General features: G+C 45.1%; 2 protein-coding genes across 2 annotated transcripts in view; one reads left to right on the top strand and one right to left on the bottom strand.

Annotated features, from left to right (window-relative positions):
• LOC309548738 (uncharacterized protein) overlaps positions 1–18,997 on the bottom strand; it is a gene marked incomplete at its 5' end in the record, with an annotated part of 158,219 nt that extends 139,222 nt beyond the window's left edge. Inside the window, 7 exon segments of the mRNA XM_082248691.1 lie at positions 266–407; positions 800–897; positions 1,014–1,068; positions 1,400–1,497; positions 1,614–1,737; positions 5,450–5,571; positions 18,910–18,997. Coding sequence (XP_082104817.1) covers positions 266–407; positions 800–897; positions 1,014–1,068; positions 1,400–1,497; positions 1,614–1,737; positions 5,450–5,571; positions 18,910–18,997 — 727 coding nt within the window.
• LOC309550230 (uncharacterized protein) overlaps positions 1–24,128 on the top strand; it is a gene marked incomplete at its 5' end in the record, with an annotated part of 1,091,635 nt that overhangs the window by 982,800 nt on the left and 84,707 nt on the right. The gene's annotated exons all lie outside the window — the stretch shown is intronic.

Below are 24,128 nucleotides of genomic sequence, written 5' to 3'. Positions count from 1 at the left end.
GTTGCCTAGGTCTAGTAAGGCCAATGGTGATAATGAACATTTTGCTGCCAGCTGAACCCCAGATTCGCCATAAATCCAGTCTAGATACATAAATTGTGTCTGCAGCACAGAGAAGGAAGATTATCCGAGAGAAATACAGGACGGGGAACACAGCTCAGGAAAGTGACCAGGGGATTACAGACTGATATCACCCAGTCCCCGCCCTACTCTGGACCAATCAGTGAGCAGTATGGGTGAAGGAATGTATTCAGTGTTAATGACCCACCTGTGCTGATCTCTGTAGGAGTGTCCTCCTCTATAAATGTCCCCGTTATTCCATCCTCCTCCATAGACTGCTGATCATCCCTCACATACCTCTCTTCTTCTTCTGTTTTAACCTCAACTTTTATATCTATCAGATCTTCACCCTAAACCAAGAAAATGAGAGTGAATATCATCTGTAAAATATAAGCTCAGATAAAAAATCCACACATCATCTTTATGTCCCTGTTCTAGATGCCCCGTCCCACCAACCTTGTAACAGTGGGGGATGGTGTGACCTTCCTGTGTGGAATCCCGGGAATACAGTGGACGGGGACATCTCTCTGGTGGGTTCCTGGTATTAGGTGGCTCCATCATATCCTTGTGTCTTTCTAAAAACTCCTCCATCACTCCATACTCCTCATCCTCCTCTTTATACTCTTCTTTAACAACAATATTATAATCACAGACGATTCCACTCTGAATATATAATAAAACATTCATTGCAACAAACATGCTGTGTATAAATTATAACTACTAATAATTGTCAATCATTTACCTGATGATGGTGGGGGATGGTGTGACCTTCCTGTGTGGAATCCTGGGAATACAGAGGACGGGGACATCTCTCTGGTGGGTTCCCATTACTGGATCCATCTGTAGGAAACACACACACTGACTGAATACATTGTTTCTATTTGTTTATCAGATGATGGGGGATCTAGGTGGATCCTCCGTACTGCTCTCTCCTTTACAATAAAGTCTCCTCTTACCCGGTGATGTGAGGGGCGGCTGATTCTCCATCATGACGTCTTTGTAGAAATGGGTCTACAAATCCTCAAACATCAATCCATATACCCAAACAGTTTTTGTATTTAGTGGCCATCACTCACCTGTGCTGATGTCTGGAGAGGATTCCTCCTCTTTAACTTTGTCCATCATCCCAACCTCTTCCCTGAACTGCTGATCACCCCTCACATACGTCTCTTCTTCCTCTTTAACCTCATCTTTTATATCTATCAGATTTTTATTCTAAACAAAAAAATAGCAGGGAATGGTTTCTTTAAAATGTGAGCACAAATAACCTTATACCTAAAAGTGGAATATATTTTCATACAGTCAGATCACTTTTACGATCTCAACTTCAATCTTCACCTACCTGATGATGGTGAGGGATGGTGTGACCTTCCTGTGTGGAGTCCCGGGAATACAGAGGACGGGGACATCTCTCTGGTGGGTTCCCATTACTGGATCCATCTGTAGGAAACACACACACTGACTGAATACATTGTTTCTATGTATTTATCAGATGATGGGGGATCTAGGTGGATCCTCCGTACTGCTCTCTCCTTTACAATAAAGTCTCCTCTTACCCGGTGATGTGAGGGGCGGCTGATTCTCCATCATGACGTCCTTGTAGAGATCCTTGTGTCCTTCTAAATACTCCCACTCCTCCATGGAGAAATAGACAGTGACATCCTGACACCTTATAGGAACCTGACACACACAATGATACAGTCACCATCCAGACACATCCCTTGTCTGTTACTGGATAATGTCCCAGAATTCCCAGCACCGTCCACCTCTCCTGTCAGCAGTTTTCATAAATAGTAAAATTAAATGACCCTCCCAGAATCCTCCTCACCCGTAAGGTCTGTATTTTTATAAAGCCCTACTTCAAGGACACCTCCCCCTCCAAGTCTGTAGGTTAAAGGCTTAGCATAGGGAATTCTGACATCATTACATAAAATACAGGATCAACAGTTCTGCTTTGGTTGCGAGGATGAAAAGGGTCCGCCCACATCCTAAGAGCATCAGAAAAAAGAGCCAGATGGAGGGACATTGGGAGGAGGAGCTGTGAGGTCAGTGTGATGTCATAGAATTCTCTGACTTACCTCTTCAGAGGCCCCTTAAGTCTTTCAGCTTTACTAAAACCTCACAGCCCCTCGAGCCCTCTACTTTCCACTGAGGCCTCAGAATTTTCCTCCCTCTGACATCAATGATGGAACATATTCTTCATATATGCTGGGGAATGTTTTCTTCCTTCTGACTTCACAGTGACTATGGAGGAAGAGGACGGACATGACCGGGGGGGGGGGGGGGGTTACTGGGTGTAAATAGAAAATAAAATCTTATTACCTCCTCTGCTGCCACTCTCAGCGATGTCTCCTCTCTACTTCCTCCCGACTCACCTTTCACCCAGAATTTCCTATTTATATCTGACATCACTTCCTGTCTGTATTCCATAGAGACTTCCTGTCTGTATTCCATAGAGACTTCCTGTCTGGGTAGAAGTAAGATCACCACCTTGTGGAGCTCAGAGGAACTGCAGCCCTGAGAAACATCTGGTAGTGTGAGCACGGCCTTGTGTTGTGTGTGTATGTACTGTATATCCTTATAGATGGGTCATCTCCACTCCCACCAATGGGGAGAGAAATATATTACTGCCTAGTCCAGCATTTCTCAGCCAGGGTTCTTCTAAAGCTATTGTGGAGCCACTTATTAGGAGAGTGATGGAGGTCTGGTGAGCACACAATCTGAGTGCGAGCACCAAGAGAGCATGGGATTGGTGTTTGGGGAAGGAGGAGTTTTGTAGCCCACTACACACAGTTTGCTGGAGCAAATACTGAGATTTGGAGGAGGAAGCTCTGGAGGTTTGGAGACATTTATTGGTGGTGATATAATTTATTAAAGTATAAAGGAGACGTTGGATGGACTTTGGGGTCACTTTATGGTTGATCACTGGATACTGATGAGGTGAAATGCGTCGATGATTTATCACATCTTTTACGTTGATGATAAGAGGGCAGGATTTATGGGTAAAAGGGGAGGGGTCATTGTATTTATCCCCCATTTCCCGATGCTGGACATTGCAAGAAGCTGACATTCTATATGAAGTCTTGTCTCTGCCAGCTGGGGAAATACGAGTGGGAAAACGAGTTGTTGAGGATTTGAATAGTAAACTCCTTCATTGTTCCTGGTCAGCTGGGGAAATATTGACTCCCAGACCTTCCCAGCCAGAAAACTGGTTGGAGGATTGGAATAGTAATCTCCTTCATTGTTCTCAGCTGGGAGGGTCGGGGGTTTCATTGACTTGTACCCAACTTCACTTCCACAACAAACTCTTCTCTAGGAATCTATGAATTGGGGGATAGATTGTGTCTGTGACCCCAAAATTACCTGCACTTGGTTTTTTACTGACATTTTCTGTTTCCTAATCCATTGCGCTAATATCGTGTGACATAAAACATTGGAACTACCGCCATTTTATTCTCTAATAGGTAAATGGGTGCTAATAGGCTGCAGGGGATCTACTGAGACACAGAAAGGGAAATGGGTGCTAATATTGGGCGGGTCCATTGCGTCACAGCGTCACTTCCGGTTTTGAGATTCCACCGGCGTGGAACGCGGAAGCTTCCTGGCGAGTACCACTGATTCGAGGCAGCTATCACGGTTTCACACAGTGAGTGGATGCTACGTTTTTTCTTTATTCATACGATCTGATACTTCATGAGGCTCCCCTCTTCTTTCTCTCCATATGGAAACACGCCAACTGGTGCTTTGACTGTGGAGGGGGACCCCTGGAGATCCATCCTTGCCTAAGCTTCCGTGCAAGGCAGGTTGTATTTACAGCGCGACACCTAGTGGCCACACGGGTGATTGCAGCTGGCATTTTATTTCATCATTTTTTATCTTTTTCATTCTAAGGGATTTTTTTCCCGGTAACCTTTATCACTTTCACTTCACTGATTTGTTTTTCTGCGGGTATGGTGCACTTTCAACAGTAAACAGTGCCCGGAATATCACTAACACTGGATTTTACTTCCACACTGGATTGATTTCTATTATTTGTACATCACAATAAAAACACTGTCTATGGTATTAAATTTATTTATTGCACTTCAGCACTTTCTGGGTTTTATTTTATCACAGATTAGGATATTTTGATCTTTTCTGACCTGAACCCACTTGATATACAGCATATAAAAAATTTTTTTTTGATTTTATGGGACACCCCTTTTATAATTCTTTAACAGTGAATGTATGCACTTTATTTCTTTTAATTGCACAAAGGTAGCGCCGTTTACAACCTCTCTTTGCACTTTACACTAATAGGCTGCAGGAGATCTGTTGAGACACAGAAAGGGAAATGGGTGCTTATAGGCTGCAGGAGATCTGATAAGAGAAAAGGAGGTGGTTGAAATGAAGCAGATCTCCTGCAGCCTATTAGTATCTATTTCCTCTGCTGAGAATAAAATGGTGGTGAAATTATTTTTCCTTTATTTCATTTTATTTATCTTACTAAGTTGTGTGTTCATTTGCCACCCGAACATTATACCACCCACCCAAACATTATACCACCCACCAGAACATTATACCACCCACCAGAACATTATACCACCCACCAGAACATTATACCACCCACCAGAACATTATACCACCCACCAGAACATTATATCCACCCACCAGAACTCCACCAGACAAAGCATCACACTGCCTCCGCCGGCTTGTCTTCTTCCCATAATGCATCCTGGTGCCATCTCTTCGCCCACATCCCTTGCAGCCCCATATACAACAAACTGCAATGCCCATTTCTTTGTTTTAAAAAAACAACAACTTCAGGGAAAACATGTTTACTTGCTGCCAAATATACCCCGCCCACTTCCAGATGACATTGTAATGAGATAATCTATATTATTCACTTCACCTGTCAGTGATCATAATGTTATGGCTGATCAGTGTACAGTACATACACACTACAATATGTGGATACATTCATCTATAAAGTGTTAGGTGCTCAAAATAATATTCTCGACAGATCTACTGCTTCCAATTCACACCTACTTCATTCATATCATAATAGTTGCTGCAATATTAAATAAACGAAAAACCTGTGAAAATTCATGTAATCATACAATAATTTGTGCTCAATATAGTGTTCTCTGCAAGTCCACTGCTTCCACTTTGTAACTACTTCAATTAATTTATTTTGCTAAATTAAATCCACAAATTAATGAAAAGTTGATAAGGTGTGAAAGTTCTCCGTGCTCCAAACTGTGCCAGCTGTAGTGTAGCCACGCCTTCTTCCACCTCTTACACACGTGATGGTGAGGGCGCCCCCTTAGTAGTGCTTCCCCACTCACCAGAGCAATATGACTCCCAGCTTTTCATCTACCAGAGTCACAAACATCCTTCACACTCTCCTCACCTCCGATGGCAAAGGAACTGGATCCTCCTCGCTCACTCCTGCAAGTCTGCTGCGTTTTCTGTCAGTCTCCCATCTAGATTCGGCTTCCTCCTCCGACCGCTGTTCCAGCAGGAGCTCCGCCTCTTCATACACACTCAGGGAGGAGAGAAAGGGGAAGGATATACAGTATATACACACACAGCACAAGGCCGTGTTCACACTACCAGACGGTTCTCAGGGCTGCAGTTCCACTGAGTTCCACAAGGTGGTGATCTCACTTCTACCCAGACAGGAAATCTCTATTGAATACAGACAGGAAGTGATGTCAAGTACAGACAGGAAGTTCCGGGTGAGAGGTGAGATGGGAGGAAGTTGAGAGGAGACGTTGATGGAAGTGGCAGCAGAGGAGGTAATAAGATCTTATTTTCTATTTACACCCAGTAACCCCCCGTCATGTCCATCCTCTTCCTCCATAGTCTCTGTGATGTCTTTTATCTCCAGCAGATGATGATACACACATATATAGTGTGGAAACCTAGATTAACCCCTTCAGGGTGAGAGCATTTCCCCACTTTCGGGGCCGGAACATTCTCTTCATTTTGGAGATAAATTCTAGTAATATGTTCCTCTAAACAAACAGCACTGACAATAAATAGATAAGACAATGACCATCCTGACTAGAGATGGGCTCGGGCGTGTTCGAGTTCGCACGTGCCCGATCCCGCCAGGAAGCCGACACTGCACTCCGCTAATCACAGACAGTGAGACATTTCCCGATCCACTGCCTGTGATTAGTGGACTGCAGTGTCGGCTTCCTGGCGGGATCGGGTAAGTGTGAACTCGTACACGCCCGAGCCCATCTCTAATCCTTACCATACATGGCCTACAAAGGGCAATTATTACACAACACAGGCAGCCAATGGGCAATCATTACAATATGCAACCAACACAATGATGGAGTTCAGGGGTCAGGAGTATGGTGCATAGAGCCCCTTACATTGCTGGTCAGGAGGAAGAAAACATTCCCCAGCCTGCCATGAAGAATATGTTCCATCATTGGTGTCGGAGGGAGGAAAATACTGAGGGCTCTGAGGGAAGTAGAGGAGCTGAGGGGATGTGAGGGTTTAGTGAAGCTGGAAGACTTTAGGGGCCTCTGAAAGTGTAATGTATCTGATTGACGCTGAGAACCTTGAGAGGGTAGTCAGGCTTCAGGCCTCTGAGGGAATAGGGGGCTGGAGGGCTCAGGGGACTCTGAGGGACAGAGGGGGGTCTATGATTGTCCTTCCACCCCACCTGCACTTATTTTTAAGACATTACAGAACTGGCAATCTTAACCATCTTATTGTCCCACTGGTCATGTGATTTGTTCTGGAATATTATGTAAGATGAAGAAGGGAATTCCTTCATTCGTTGGTGAGCACTTGTTCTTAGAGGAGTTCTGTTTCAACTGCAAACCAGCTCAGAAACCAAACAAATCCAACATAGAAAAGGGAAATTCTGATCTGGCAGGCTAGGAGGGTCCAAGGTCCTCCAAGATGTAACAAATCCAAAACAGTCCAGATTAAATGTATTCTCATGGGGACAGTAGTTCTTAAATGTCCAGCAACCCTCCTATTACCACCCTCAAATCCCTATCCTATTATTGTGTGACCAATACCATCCAAATAATTCTTACTTTCATTTCCCAAAGTTATCCGTCTACAAGGAGACCTGTATAGATCAAATGATGGCACCAATGAGGATGGAGGATGACCGAAGTCACATGACTGAGAAGATACTAAACCTCACCCTGGAGATCATCTACCTGCTGACCGGAGAGGTGAGGAGGATTCTGGGAGTTCACATGACATCACTCTTATCTCTATTAATAAAATACAGACCTGACCGGAGAGGTGAGGAGGATTCTGGGAAGTCACATGACATCACTCTTATCTCTATTAATAAAATACAGACCTGACTGGAGAGGTGTGGAGGATTCTGGGAGGTCACATGACATCACTCTTATCTCTACTAATAAAACACAGACCTGACTGGAGAGGTGAGGAGGATTCTGGGACTCTAACATGATATTCTTATGGGTTCTTCAATACAGAGATTTCCTCCACTGAAGTCAGGAGATCATATGACCATCACAGTGCCTCCATGTGACTCCCTAAAACCTGAGAGACACAACATGCAGAAGATTCTAGAAGTCACCAAGAAGATGATGGAGCTGCTGACAGGAGAGGTGAGCGGTGCTGGGAATTCTGGGACATTATCCAGTAACAGACAAGGGATGTGTCTGGATGGTGACTGTATCATTGTGTGTGTCAGGTTCCTATAAGGTGTCAGGATGTCACTGTCTATTTCTCCATGGAGGATTGGGAGTATTTAGAAGGACACAAGAATCTCTACAAGGACATCATGATGGACAATAGAGATGGCCTTGTGGTTCGCCCGGTGGTGGGTTCGCGGCGAAATTTGCTTGTTCGCTACCCGCCAATTTTGCGAACACATGGCGTTGTTCGCGGCGGCCTTATTAGTTTACATTGGGGAGAACTTTGACCCATTACACAGCCATTAGGTGGAACGGGACAGCCAATTGAAACATTTCAGCACATGGACATGCCCCCTACCTTATAAATAGACCAGAGCTGTCGGCCATTTCACATTCTGCTTTTTGTCAGCGTAGGGAGAGGTCTGCTGTGTTCATGAGGGGGGGATTGCCAGACACAAATAGCTCTGTTAAGATCCACAAAAGTCCTTTTCAGGGCTGGTATTTTGGTATAGGTCTACTACAGTCTCTTTTGAGTTTAGGGACAGGTATCCAGTCTGTGCTTTAGGGACAGTTAGAGATCGGCAGTGACACAAATCGCTCTGTTAATGTCCACAAAAGTCATTTAAAGGACTGCAATTTATTTGCTATTGGTGTGCAGTGCACTATATAGGGGTGTAATCCACGGTATAATATACTTTGTAATATAGAAAGCATATTATAGTGGATTTGTATTGTGTACTGTGCAGCATTGTGACTGGTGTGGTGACTGAGCGTTGCTGCAGCAATACTACAAACAGTGACAAAATCACTTTTAATGTATTATAACTGGTGTGATAGACCAGTGGCCCCCCAATACCACATATTGAAGTGGGGTGTTATCTGAGTATACTTTTACAAGTGTATTTGTGTCCTACAACAATATTGCCTCTTTTGCTGTGTTAACTCTGCTACACACAGTGCCAAACTCACTGGCCAATTTTTTAACAACTGGTGTGATAAACCAGTGGCCCCCCAATACCACATATTGAAGTGGGGTGTTATTTAACAGTATACTTTTCTAAGAGTGTATTTTAGTCCTGCAAAAATGTGTCCTCTTTTGCTGTGTTAACTCTGCTACACACAGTGACAACAGTTACTGGCCAATTATTTGTAGAACTGGTGTGATAAACCTGTGGCCCTCCAATACCACAGATTGAAGCGGGGTGTTATATACCTTTTTTCAGATATACTGCGATTCTCTAGAGACTTTTGTCACAGGGTAGTTTAAAAATATGACAGGCAGAGGAAGAGGCAGACACTTACGCAGGGGTGGTAGGGGTAGGGCAGGAGCAGTAGGCCGGAGCCAAAGTGTGAAGTTGCAGAAGGTGCGTTCGATTACGTCAAAGGACGCACCAGACTTGGTTGAGTGGCTCACTCAGCCTTACTCTTCTGCACCCTCCTCATCCTCTCTATCTGCACCCTCTTAACTCTCTGCTGTTTGCACCCCCAAAAACACCACCACCACCACATACCCTCCGTTGAGTCTCTGGAATTATTTTCCGATCCATCACAAGACATTTGCGATGCGCAGCCATTGTTGGCATCGGATCAGGAAGAGGAGGTAGCAACAGCCGCCACTCAGCAGTCTGACGACAGTACCCAGATCAGCCCAAGGAGGTTGGTCCCCGCTGTTGCTGTCTACTCCGAGATATCGATTGTTAGTGGTGGGGAAGGTGACGTGGATGATGACATGTCTATGGACGTCACATGGGTGGCCACAAGAGAAGAAGACATTTGCGATGCACAGCCATTGTTGGCATCGGATCAGGAAGAGGAGGTAGCAACAGCCGCCACTCAGCAGTCTGACGACAGTACCCAGATCAGCCCAAGGAGGTTGGTCCCCGCTGTTGCTGCCTACTCCGAGATCTCAATTGTTAGTGGTGGGGAAGGTGACGTGGATGATGACATGTCTATGGACATCACATGGGTGGCCACAAGAGAAGAAGAGGAGGGGAGTTCAGAGGGAGAGACGGACCGGCAGATAGGGAGGAGAGGCAGGCAGAACATGCATTGCACAAGAGGTACAAAGCAGACTGCAAATGTATCAGGAGCGAGCCATCAACCATGTACAGTCACATCTGGCGCTCTCAGGACGCCAACACATGGCTCCGCAGTGTGGGCTTTTTTTAATGTGTCCGTTGCTGACAACAGTGTTGCCATCTGCAGCCTTTGCAGTCAATGCATAAGTCGCGGTAAGCCCAACACTCACCTAGGGACAACTGCCTTAAGAAGGCACCTGAACTCCCATCACCGAGCCCAGTGGGAGCAACACCGTCAGAACCCACAAAGCCACACTCCAGGCTCTCACCGTCCAACCTCTTCTCCTTCTCCTCTCTCCTCACATTTGTCCTCCACTCCACCTTCCATGATGCCGTCGTCATGTTGTTCTGGAAAAGGGCAGGCTTCTGTGGCCCAAATGTTGGAGCGGAAAAAAATGATGACGCCGGATAACCCTCTTGCCCAACGTTTGACTACTGGCTTGTTGGAACTGATAGCCCGCTAACTACTGCCATATCAACTGGTGGACTCTGAGGCCTTTCGTAAACTTGTGGCCATTGGAACACCACAATGGAAGGTCCCAGGCAGGAAATATTTCTCCCAGTATTCCAGAGCTGTATGGCCATGTTCAGCGGCAAGTGAATATATCTCTGGCACACAGTGTTGGTGCCAAGATACATCTGACCACAGACACATGGTCTAGCAAACACGGCAGGGAAGGTATATCACTTTTACTGCCCACTGGGTGAACCTTCTGACGGCCGTCAAGCATGTAAACTGTGGCACCCGTGTAGATTTGGTTTTACATTGCATGCAGGCCTGCCTCTTCTTCTCCTCCTCCGACTTCATCCTCCCTCTCCTCCTCGGCTGACTCCTCCTTTTCCACTGCTACTGTCTCTTCCGCGACGCTGCCCAAGATCCTCAGAACCTATTCCACATGCCAGGTGAGACTTTGCCATGCTGTGCTGTGTCTGTTGTGCCTGGAATCCAAGAGCCACACAGGTCCTGCACTCCTTTCAGCTTTGCATTCACAGGCAGATCAGTGGCTGGAACCGCACAATTTGACAGTTGGTAACGTGGTGTGTGACAACGGTGCCAATCTGCTGAGCACGCTGAAACAGGGCAAAATAACACACGTGCCATACATGGCACACGTCCTGAACTTGGTGGTGCAGCGATTCGTTGCCAAATACCCTGGGGTCCAGGACGTCTTGCGGCAGGCCAGGAAAATCTCGGGCCATTTCAGAAGATCTTACATAGCCATGGCTCTCCTTGCTGACATTCAGCGTAGACACAACCTGCCCATCAGGCGTCTTATTTGTGACTGCCCGACGCGATGGAACCCAATGTTGCATATGCTTGATAGGCTGCTCCAGCAGAAACTTGCAGTTAACGACTACCTGTACGAACTCTGCGGAAGGACAGGTTCTGGGGAGCTTGGGTTTTTTTCACCTCGCCAGTGGCTGCTCATGTGCAATGCATGCAGACTTCTGCGGCCATTTGATGAGATCACCAAACTGGTCAGTCACGGCCAGGGCGCCATCAGTGACATTGTACCTTACGCCTTCTTTCTGGAGCGTGCATTGTGTCGTGTCATTGATCAAGCCATCGAGGAGCAGGAAGATGAGGAAGTCACAATGTTGGATGAATTCCCAGTGGGTGCTACTCCATCTGAGACAAGTCAACAGTAGGAGTCTGAAGAGGTGTCAGAGGAGGATGTTGCCGGGGGGGGGGGGGATGAGGAGGAGCAAGAAGAGCATGCTTTAAACCTTTCTGGGATCCCTGGTGTTTTCCGCGGATGGGGGGAGGAGAACGAGTTCGACATTATCCTGGATGATGAGCTGGAAGCAGGCCACTACACCGCTTCCAGTTTAGTGCGAATGAGGGCCTTCATGCTCCAGTGTTTTAAGGGGGACCCCCATATAAAAAGCATAAAGGCCAAGGACCAGTACTGGGTGGCAACGTACTTAGACCCCTGGTACAAACAAAAAATGGCAGAATGTTACCACAATCACAGAGGGCAGTCAAAATGCAGCACTTCCAGGCCTTGCTGCGGGAAATGCTGCATTCTGCTTTTGCGTGCGCTGGCAGAGGAATTTCCAGTCACAGAGAGACAGTTGCGGGTAGCAATCCAACAGTGCCTGCAAGAAGAGGGCGGTTTGAAGATGTCTTGGCCACTTCAGATATGAGATACTTCTTTCAGCCAAACCATCGACAGCTGTACTCCGGATCCAGCATCAGGGAATGCCTAGACCGTCAGGTGTCCAACTACATCGGGTTAACGGCGGATGTGGACGCTCTGAGGAGTGATGAACCCCTGGACTACTGGGTGGGCAGGCTTGACTGCTGGCCAGAGCTTGCACAATTTGCAATGGAAATGTTAGCTTGCCCCCCCCATCCAGTGTCCTGTCCGAAAGGACATTTAGCGCAGCAGGGGGGATCGTGACCGATAAGCGCACTCGCCTAGCTCATGACAGTGTAGACTACCTCACATTTATAAAAATGAATGAGGCATGGATCTCTGTGGAATTCAACACATGTGACCAGTAGACCATGTTTCATTGAAATTCCTCATGCCAGGCCACAAATATCCACCAGACCGCCATCCACCCACAACAATTCCTGGTCCTTGTGTTCGCTAAATACAGCGGCGTAAAAAGGCATTTCATGTCCATTGAATGGCAAATTTTTGGGGCCTTTCAGGGCCGACAATTATTTTTTCTGTGAATGCCTAATGTACCTTCAGCCACAGAATACAACATTCTTAGCTGTCAGGTAAACCCATGTGGGCTAATTTTTGGGGCCAATACTGACCGACACTTACTTCTGTATCCTGTGAATGCCTAACGTACCTCCAGCCACCAAATACTAAGTTCTTAGCTGTCAGGTAAACCCATGTGGGCTTATTTTTTGGGGCCTATACAGGCTGACACTTCTGTATCCTGTGAATGCCTAATGTACCTTCAGCCACAGAATACTACGTTCTTAGCTGTCAAGTAAACCCATGTGGGCTAATTTTTGGGGCCTATACTGGCCGACACTTACTTCTGTATCCTTTGAATGCCTAATGTACCTTCAGCCTCAGAATACTACGTTCTTAGCTGTCAGGTAAACGCATGTGGGCTAATTTTTGGGGCCTGGAATGGTCGACACTTACTTCTTTATCCTGTGAATGCCTAATTTTTCAGACTGGAATTGAAAATCAATGAGTTTGTAAAGGTTCTGCCAAATTGTGGAATGGATGGGGACCCATTTTACAGATGTGTGAATGGCCTCTATATTTATTTGACATGTATTTACCGGCTGCTGTCAGTTCTGGCTGATTTATGAAAAAAACAAAACATTTTTTGCAGTAAAAAAAAAAATAAAAAATTTTAGGGCAACTTTTTCCATTTGCAATACTTCTGTTATGACTTTGTTCATGTGCTGGGACTAAAATTTGCGGCTGACGTTCGCGAACCGGCCCGGCCGATGTTTGTCCATCACTAATGGACAATTAGCTGCCCCTTACATCGCCAGGTAAGAGAAGACTTTATTGTAAAGGAGAGAGCAGTACGGAGGGTCCACCTAGATCCCCCATCATCTGATAAACACATAGAAACAATGTATTCAGTCAGAGTGTGTGTTTCCTACAGATGGATCCAGTAATGGGAACCCACCAGAGAGATGTCCCCGTCCTCTGTATTCCTGGGATTCCACACAGGAAGGTCACACCATCCCTCACCATCATCAGGTTGATGAGGAACAATCACTGATAGTTATGATTTTTATACAAGTATGTTTGTTATAATGAATGTTTTATTATATATTTAGAGTGGAAACCTCGGGGATGATAATATTGATATTAAAGAAGAGTATAAAGAGGAGGATGAGGAGTATGGAGTGATGGAGGAGTTTTCAGAAGGACAAAAGGATATGATGGAGCCACCTAATACCAGGAACCCACCAGAGAGATGTCCCCGTCCTCTGTATTCCCGGGATTCCACACAGGAAGGTCACACCATCCCTCACTATTACAAGGTTGGTGGGACGGAGCATCTAGAACATGGACTCATTGAAGTGATTTTTTTAAATATGATGTCACAATATTGAAGCTTATGTATTACAGATGACCTCTTCTATTATTTTCTTGGTATAGTGTGAAGATCCAATTTATATAAAAGCTGAGGGTAAGGCAGAAAAAGAAGAGACGTGTGTGAGGGATGATCAGCAGTCTATGGAGGAGGATGGAATAACGGGGACATTTATAGAGGAGGACACTCCTACAGAGATCAGCACAGGTGGGTCATTAACACTAAATACATTCCTCCACCCATACTGCTCACTGATTGGTCCAGAGTAGGGCAGAGACTGGGTGATATCAGCCTGTAATCCCCTGGTCACTTTCCTGAGCTGTGTTCCCCGTCCTGTATTCCTGTATTTCTCTCGGATAATCTTCCTTCTCTGTGCTGCAGACACAATTTATGTCTCTAGACTGGATTTATGGAGATTCTGGGGTTCAGCTGGCAGAAAAATGTTCATTTTCACCAGAGGAGTTACTAGATCTAGGCATCTGGGGTCAGGGTCGGGACAAGGGGTGGGCAGGAGGGGCGGCTGCCCTGGGCACTGTGGTATCATGTGAGGTGGGGGGGGCATGCAAGGAAATTAAGGGGGGAAGGGATCTGTGTTGGGAGGAGGAATTTAAGGAGCAGCAGGGGCTAAGAATTGTTATAGGAAGGGAAATTTGGGTGTGTGCTAGAAGTGGTGATTCATGGGCGATTTGTGTTGGGAGGGGGTGGGAGAAGGGGATTTGTGCTAGGGGGGTCAATTTTTGGGGGTTTGTACTTGAATAGGTGATATGATAAAGGGGGGAATTGTACAAGGGGAAGAATTTATTTTGGGGGGGGGGGCAGGATTTGTGCTAGTAGGGATGTGCGGGGTAATCATGCAGATAAGCGCCCAATGTTTTTTTTTTTTTTTGGGGGGGGGGGGTTTGCTGACACATAATGCTCCTTCATATTGGGGGGGGGGGGGGCACAGTTTGGCATGTTCGCCCTGGGCTATAGGTGACCTTTTACCGGCACTGCCTAGGATAGGTGATTTAGATTTCCTTCCCCATGCCCAGGTCTAGTCAGCTCTCTGATAGAACAATTCTCCCGGGGTTACTTACTCTGCTATTCACTGGCTGTGCCTAAGTTATGAGTCCTGACCCTTACACTGTATAATTTATATTGTACATTACAAACGCCTGACCCCTGCACTATATACTCTATGTTGTACATTACATACTCCTGACCCCGGCACTATATACTCTATGTTGTACATTACATACTCCTGACCCCTACACTATATACTCTATGTTGTACATTACATACTCCTGATGCCTGCACTATATACTCTGTTGTACATTACATACCCCTGACCCTTACACTGTATAATTTATACTGTACATTACACACTCCTGACTCCTGCACTATACACTCTATGTTGTACATTACATACTCCTGACCCCTGCACTATATACACTTTGTTTTACATTACATACTCCTGACCCCTGCACTATATACCTTATGTTGTACATTACATACCCCTGACCCCTGCACTATATACTCTATATTGTACATTACATACCCCTGACCCCTGCACTGTATGCTCTATGTTGGACATTACATACTCCTTACCCCTGCTCTATATACTCTGTTGTACATTACATACTCTATATAATGTATATTGTACATTACATACTCCTGACTTCTGCTCTCCCCTCTCTACATACTGCTATATATGCACATAATATGGATTCTCTTTTGTTACTCCCATTTTCTACCAGCTGGACATTTTGATATCTGTAGATAGTGAGTAGGTGTCCCGCACATCAAGGTGTGGCCTGGCGTAGGTCCAGACTGAGACTGCCATTTACTATCATACAGCAGGTCTTGACTTGATGTGTGGCTCCTGGGACACCTTGTCACCCTTTACCATTTACTAGTTACCTTGAGGGTGGAATTGTAAGATCCTCAGAGACAAAAAGCCCCTGACGATGTCAAGCCTGTGACGAAATGCGTTGGCTGGAATCAGACTTGACGCAACCACGCCCCCATAGCCAGCCTTTGTGAGTGAGTGCGGGGACGCCACAGCACTTATCTCTCCAGCATTTATGGATACATGTCTGCTAATGTCATTGTACATGTGAGTTTGTATTTTGGATTTTTATAAATGTTATTGGTTTTACGGTATTACGCTATGTCCCTGTTCATTTCCTTGTACACATGGCCTCTGAGTACCTGGTTTTGAATGTCTCCTGTGCCACTTCCTGAATCGAAAAACACCTGGCAGGGTCCCTATATTGCGATAAGTGTGCCGAGGTATATCCATTAAGTTGGGTGACCACTTATATCTGGTAAGCAGCTTCTTTTGGGTGTATGGTGATCCATCCACGGGCGACCCCTTTTCTTCCATCTAGGAACGGAGTGGTATCCACTTGCTGGAACTTGTGGTTCTTTTCTTTTATAACCCCCCCCCCCTTTTTTTTTTTTTTTTTTTTGCACAATTTTTTGATTTTCCTTTCAATAAGGACTTATATGGACAAATCTTGATCGAGTTCACTATTTTTTTAATCACTTTGGAAAATGCCACATAATTATGTTAATAATTACTTTTGGGTCTGAATGTCATATTTCGGATAGCGCTACACATATATGTTTATTGTCAAAGACAAAGCTGTCTGATGTGGGCGGAGTCCTGATTTAGGGGAACCAATCTGCTGATGTCTAGTAATAATCTTTGTATTTCTATTTTAGTAGATGGACGGGAGATGAGGAAAACCTCAGAGGATTGTCTCACTTTGTCTCCAGACTGTAAAGTAGAAGATGAGGACATCACACAGTATAGTCCAGGAGAAAACCCGGCTACCTCAAATGTCCACCCGGCACCACACAGCGTAGATGGACCATCGTATTCTTCTTATCCTGAGGAACCTCAGACTGTGAGGGACAGTGCCGGACCATCGTATTGCTCTTATCCTGAGGAACCTCAGACTGTGAGGGACGGTGCCGGACCATCGTATTCCTCTTATCCTGAGGAACCTCAGACTGTGAGGGACAGTGCCGGACCATCGTATTCCTCTTATCCTGAGAAACCTCAGACTGTGAGGGACAGTGCCGGACCATCGTATTCCTCTTATCCTGAGGAACCTCAGACTTTGAGGGACGGTACCGGACCATCGTATTCCTCTTATCCTGAGAAACCTCAGACTGTGAGGGACTGTGCCGGACCATCGTATTCCTCTTATCCTGAGGAACCTCAGACTGTGAGGGACGGTGCCGGACCATCGTATTGCTCTTATCCTGAGGAACCTCAGACTGTGAGGGACGGTGCCGGACCATCGTATTCCTCTTATCCTGAGGAACCTCAGACTGTGAGGGACAGTGCCGGACCATCGTATCCCTCTTATCCTGAGAAACCTCAGACTGTGAGGGACAGTGCCGGACCATCGTATTCCTCTTATCCTGAGGAACCTCAGACTTTGAGGGACGGTACCGGACCATCGTATTCCTCTTATCCTGAGGAACCTCAGACTGTGAGGGACGGTGCCATCCTTCCAGCAGATAAGAGGTTTTCCTGTACTGAGTGCGGGAAGTGTTTCCATTCTAAATCCAAACTTAATGTTCATAAAAGATCTCACAGGGATGAGGAGCCATATTCCTGTCCTGAGTGCGGGAAATGTTTTTCACAGAAGTGCAATCTTTACAGACATCAGAGATCTCACACAGGGGAGAAGCCGTTTTCCTGTTCTGAATGCGGGAAATGTTTTGTACAAAAATCAGATCTCGTTATACATAAAAGATCTCACACAGGGGAGAAACTGTATTCTTGTCCTGAGTGTGGGAAATTTTTTTCACAGAAGTCCCATCTTTACAGACATCAGAGATGTCACACAGGGGAGAAGCCATATATCTGTCCTGAGTGCGGGAAATGTTTTTCAGAGAAGTCTCCTCTTTACAGACATCAGAGATTTCACACGGGGGAGAAGCCATTGTCCTGTAATGAGTTCAGTAAATGTTTTCCACAAAAGGACCATCTTTACACACATCAGATATCTCACGAAGAGAAGAAGCCGTATTCCTGTCCTTAGTGCGGGAAATGGTTTTCACAGAAGTCCAGTCTTTACAGACATCAGAGATCTCACATGGGGGGAGAAGCCACTTTCCTGTCCTGAGTGAGGGAATTGTTCCTCACTGAAGTCCTGTCTTTCTGTACATCAGGGATCCCACACAACCCTTGAGGTGTATTAGTGCCTTGAGTGTGGGAAATGTCTTCTATATGAATGTTGGTGGACATGTGGGGAAGAAGCACACCCTGATATACACCTCAGATATACTCCATGGCTGATCTTCATCATGTAAGAAACCCTTCATAAGGAGATCAGAGATCACCAAAGACATGGATGAAGTGTTGTCCCGTGTTGGCCATTGATAGCAGGAGAAAAATAAAAATCAAGTCATTACCTCTCATTGGCTGAGTACATTTTGTGCGGGAAGATTTCACAAACACTTTTTGTCTGTTTTTAAAATGATTTGTGCACAAATGTGAGAAGCTTTCCTCCAGTCTTGAGAAATGTTGGTTATATTTTACTTCATACATTCCTTCCTATGATCTTTTGCTCCATCTAGTGTCCATAGTGCAGTATTGCACTGTTCTTTCTGATTGAGGTATTTTAGGAAAAATTAAATTTCCTGACAGACTCCATGGCAGCATACGCTCGGGTAGCCCCACCTCCTCTCCTACCCTATAAGACTCCACTCCCATAAATCTTTCCTCCTCTTCAGCATCCATGTTTCTTTTTTGTCCTCTTCAAGCACACCATGATGTGTTCCTACCAATGTGGTCCTATATCTACTGGATGTCAGGATTGGGTTGGCATGGAGTCTCCTCTAAGAACCTTGCTCTTAGCAGGGTATGGAGGGGGCAATTGAAGAAACCTCTTGCTGGAGCATTTGGTTCTGGTCGAGAAAGTCCAGCTGCTGCAGGTGGCCTGGTATTTCCCGAAAAGTCCGGTGTTGCACCTGCCTGGCCCGTGCCTGTTCCTGGGAGTCTGGGTGGTAAATCCCTGTCAAAGGGGACCTGTGCATCTATATGTTATTTCCTGTCAGTGGGGTCCTGTGCATTTATATTTTTTGTCAATGGGTCCTGTGCTCTCATATGTTACCTCCTTCCTTTGTAGCAGCCTTCCCTGTATGCCCCTTTTGTTTGGTGGATCGTTTTTCCCTTTTACATTTCCTTATCTGTTCAGACATTGCCCCCTCCTGCAGCATGTTAGTAGATAGTGAAAAAGGAATAATAACCGCGCTAAAGGTGAAAGAAAATTAAGTGAAGCAGCGACTTCAAGTGTGACCACACCCTCAAATCAATATATATATATATATACAATAAGTCGCGCTAAGTGATCTAGAACAAATAAATGTCCAAAAAAAGTCCCAAATTGTGAACGTAAATAAATTGAAGAAATGATGATGAAAATCTTGATCAGCACACAAGCAATCTAGAGTCCCTTAGGAAATGTGCTTACCGGACAGGCAATTAAAAATTGCGAGATTCATATGCCAAGGTGACTTGATTGCGTGGAGTTTCAGTGTTGGATACTCGATGCAAAGTGTCATAAATCATATAAAAAAGAAAAACACTCCATAGCGTGATACCGTACAATAAGTGTTATAACCAAAAACAATTCCACCACATAAAGTGTGAGTATCCGTCACCAGTTGTGAAACTGCTTACCAGAAAAATATATATCACAGACATAAATATCTATCCCAGTGATGAGAAAGGAGGGAGAACCACCACCGAATGTAAAGCCTCTTACCAGATTGAGAAGTAAGATCAGCGGAATTCAGAAATAGAAAGGTTCCGAGTACACCTGATCATCAAACGTGACACTCAAAGACACTATGAGCCTCTTACCAGACCACAAATTCAGATGCACAAGGTGTAGTTGCTCTATGCGCTCCCCCAACGTATACAGCAGACAACCTCAGGGACCAGGATGATGCCAGTGGATGTAACCAACATATACAGCAGACAGTCTCAGGGACCAGGGTAATACCAGTGGATGAAACCAGACCAGTCCAGACAAAAAGAAAAGAGCCAATAGTGTAAAATCTTCAAGACTATTTATTATTAAAAGGAAATACACTTACAAGCAATTGTTGGATAAAGCACGAAGGAATGTGGAGCCGCCGGCCGGATGGCAAAGGGCATCCGCTCCCTCAAAACGCTTCCGGGGATGACGTCAGCACGCCGTGACCTAACGGCGTTTCGTCCAAGGAGACGTTATCAAAGTAGTAGATAGCTCTGCCGTTTCTCCTTTCTCAGCCGCGGCTTCTGGGTTGCGCGCCGGTCTGCACAAGCGCGGTCGGGTTTGAGTCGGAGTGGATGCTCTCACAGACGGCTGGAAATTTCACAGAGCCAATGCCTTCCCACCAGTCCCAATAATTCTCCAGTTCCTCCGGAGACTGAGAACTGAAGCAGTGGAGATCCTAGCAATAATCCCGTACTGGCCCAACAGGCCCTGGTTCCCTCTGTTGACACTTCTCAGTTACCGGGATCCAATCTCTCTGCCTCTCAGGCCGGTGCTACTGTCTCAAGGTCCTACACTGCATCCATGGCCGGCACATCTGCATCTCAAGGTTTGGTTCTTGAGAGGGGGAGGTTGGAGGCCCTGGGATGTCCAGTAGAGGTGATTCCCACACTTCTGAATGCCAGAAGGAGTAGCACCAATAGGGTCTATGAGAGAATATGGTCCAAGTTCTCGAGCCATCGAGCTCCTATGTCCAGTTCAGGAGAAGCCCCTACAGTCCAGGACATTTTGGAGTTCTTGCAGTCTGGCCTAGATCTGTCTTTGACGGTCAGCTCGCTCCGAGTACAAGTCTCGGCCATTTCAGCATTCATGGGAGTATCGTGGGCCAAGCACCTGCTGGTCCGGCAGTTCTTCAAGGGCACAATTAGGCTTCGGCCTCAAAGGAAGCCAAGATTCCCCAAATGGGACCTTCCTCTAGTTCTGGACTTCTTCTCATCACTCAGTATGGCTTCTTTATCAATCAAAGAGCTCACTCTCAAGACAGTGTTTTTGGTGGATATTACCTCCACTAAGAGGGTCTCCGAGATCCAGAACCTGGGTTCAAAAGAGCCTTTCTTAACCTTTTTATCGGGATAGAGTGGTCTTAATCCCTATGCTGGGGTCAAATTACAAGGTTACTTCTGTTTTTCACGAGAACCTAGACATTGTCCTTCCCACCTTCAGGTCTGGTGAAGATTCTTTGGTCCATCCTCTTGATGTAGGTGATACCCTGAAACAATATCTGGCGGCCAATTCTTCCTTTCGTCAGTCAGATTTTCTTTTCGTCCTTCTTCATGGGAAGAAAAAAGGAATGCGTGCTTCATCTAGAGTGGTGGATGCATGGATTATTCAGGCTATTCAGTGGGCGTACAGAGCAAAGGGCAAGGCTCCCCCGGAGGCGGTAACGGCACATTCAACCCGAAGCGTCTCTACGTCATGGGCAGTCTCTAGGCACGTCACTCCTGAAGTGATCTGCAGGGCAGCTTCTTGGTCATCTATCAACACCTTTCTGTCTCATTATTGTGTTGAACCGGCTGCCTTATCTTCTGTTAATTTTGGTGTTCAAGTGCTGTCAGTTGATGGTACTAATTAAATGTTTTGTTCAGCATCTTCCCACCCAGGAGTATATGTCGAGTTATTTCCCGAGCGTATGCTGCCAGAGTCTGTCAGGAAAACGGAAAATTGTCTATCAAATACTTGCCGTAATTTTCCTTTCCTGATGGACTCCATGGCAGAAGGAGTCCCCTCCCAGTTCCTGAGTAGGCTAGTTACAGAACACAGATGCTGAAAAGGAGCAAATATTTATGGGAGTGGAGTTCTATAGGGTAGGAGAGGAAGCGGGGCTACCCGAGTGTATGCTGCCATGGAGTCAATCAGGAAAGGAAAATTACGGTAAGTATTTGATAGACAATTTTCAGTTATTATGGGCACTAGATGGATCTGATGATCATAGGAAATCACTGTATTACCTTGAATATAGAAGGAATTTGTCATATTTGGTGGGCAAATGCATGTCACATTCTTCCAGCTTTTCTTTATAAATAGTCCCTTTCATTTCCTTTATGGTTACATGAGTACAGTAGAAATCAGAGAACATAAATGATCTAAACCAACAATATTAAACCCACCATTGATTTATAACAGAAGATACCACATTTGTCCAATAGATGGCACTAAGTATAATAAAAATGAATGCCATCTAGTGGCTGAATGCAACATTTTCAATTTTAAATCAATGTCATACATTGGGCCAGCACAGCAGATAGCCTAATAACATTTATTTTGTTCAACCCCCATTAACACCGAAGGAATGTACAAGCGTTTTTACTGGGCGAATTACTGTGCAGATTTTTTATACAGCAGAGTGATCCCATCTAGCATACATTAACCCTTTCTATGGTGTGATCATTTCTACAATACTATGCTATAATAATGTAACAAGTTGTGTATTGTATTGTACACAAATTTAACAACTTGCCTACTGGCCACTTATACCCCCCTCCTGCCCAGAACAAATTTCAGCTTTCAGCGCTCTTACACTTTGAATGACATTTACTCAGTCATGCAGCACAGTACCCATATAAAAATATTGTCATTTTTTCCCAAACAAATAGAGCTTTCTTTTGTTGGTATTTAATCACCACTGGGCTTTTTATTTATTTTTTGCACTATAAATTAAAAGAGACCGAAAATTTAAAACAAAAAAAAATAGGATTTTTTCCTTCAGCTTACCTGTAAAATCCTTTCCTAGGAGTACATCACGGTGCACAGAGCCAGTAATAATGATTATCTTGGTTATACACTACCTTCAGGTAATTGGACACTGGCAACCAATAGACAGCCAAAAGACAGGAAGTTACTCCCATATAACCCCTCCCATACAGGAAGAACCTCAGTTTTTGAAACAAGCAATGGAGATCCCAGAAAAGATGGGAGGGACCTCTGTGTCCCGTGATGTACTCCAAGAAAAGGATTTTACAGGTAAGCTGTAGGAAAAATCCTATTTTCTTTATCGTACATCACGGGACACAGAGCAGGTAATAATGACTATCTGGGATGTCCTAAAGCAATGCCCATGAGTGGAGGGGACACAGAACCCCATACTTGCCCCTGGGCAAAGAAAAATAGGACTTCTACAGCTGCTTGTAGCACGCTACTATCAAATTGAGCGCCTTTCACGGGCCGTAACATCCACTTGGTAAAATTTTGTGAATGTATGAACTGAAGGTAACAGCTTTGCAGATCTGGGCAAAAGATACCTGATGATGCACAGCCCATGAAGTTCTTACCCTTCTGGTAGAGTGAGCCTTTAGATTAAAAGGCTAGCCTTACCTTTCAAGCCATAAGCTTGAAAAATGACCTGATGAATCCACTTAGAGATAGTGGAGTGTTGTGGAAATTGTATTATTTTTTATGTAGACATTTCTTTAGGATGTATTTTTAGTTAAATTGCCATTATGTCTCCCAGTGTGTTTACCAGTAATCGCTATGCGCAGCGAACATTGCTTTAACTGGCATTGGGGAAATCCTGTAATTGTGGAAACCTTCCATTAAATGGAGACTGCACGCTACTTGTAGCCTGATCATCCCTATCGGTGGTGCCGGTCCGGATCTATGGCAGTGCAAGGAGAACTCCATCGCACAAATGTATAGCAGCCAGCCGGGGCCCTGGTATTCACTGCGGAGATATGTTTGTGATGTGGAATTCTTATCATTTTAATAATATCTGCCCTTTTACCAGGATTAATGGCTGGCAGCTTCCTGTTATATTTGATCCATATGATAGAAATACTGCTACTATTGTCTTTTCACCTCCTGAATGTTTCAAATGATTTGTCAGTACCTGATGATTTTGGTTGGTGGACACACTACCAGCTTCTAGAGCAACACGTACCCTGGTTGGGGTTATCGTATTCTACGCAAGGAAGATGATTGTCCTTAAATGGAAATCAGAACATCCTCCAACCCTGAGCTATTGGAAGAAATTGGTCAATTCAGTGGCACCACTATATAAAGCCATGTATACATCCAGGGGATGCCCAGACAAATTTGAAAAGGTGTGGCACTTATGGACAAACTCAAACCTAGCAACTGATGAACAAGACTAGTCAAGTGATCTAATACACTAGCTTCTAACCTTAGCAGGTGAAGGTGGGGGACGCGGTTGACCTGGGTATGGATTGGTTGCGGGAAGAGAAACCTCATTCTGTCATGAAGGATAAGTGAATTACTTCTGAAAGAGGTCTGAATAAGGTGCACTTCAGGCTAGTTTCAGACCATGCTTAAGGCGTTGGATCTGTTACTGGCCTTTA

The sequence above is a fragment of the Pelophylax lessonae genome (genome assembly GCF_965119305.1).
Source record: "Pelophylax lessonae genome assembly, chromosome: 3".
NCBI classification, from domain to species: Eukaryota; Metazoa; Chordata; class Amphibia; order Anura; family Ranidae; genus Pelophylax; species Pelophylax lessonae.
Note: the sequence above shows the minus strand (reverse complement) of the source record. Positions and strands in the feature narration are given on the sequence as shown.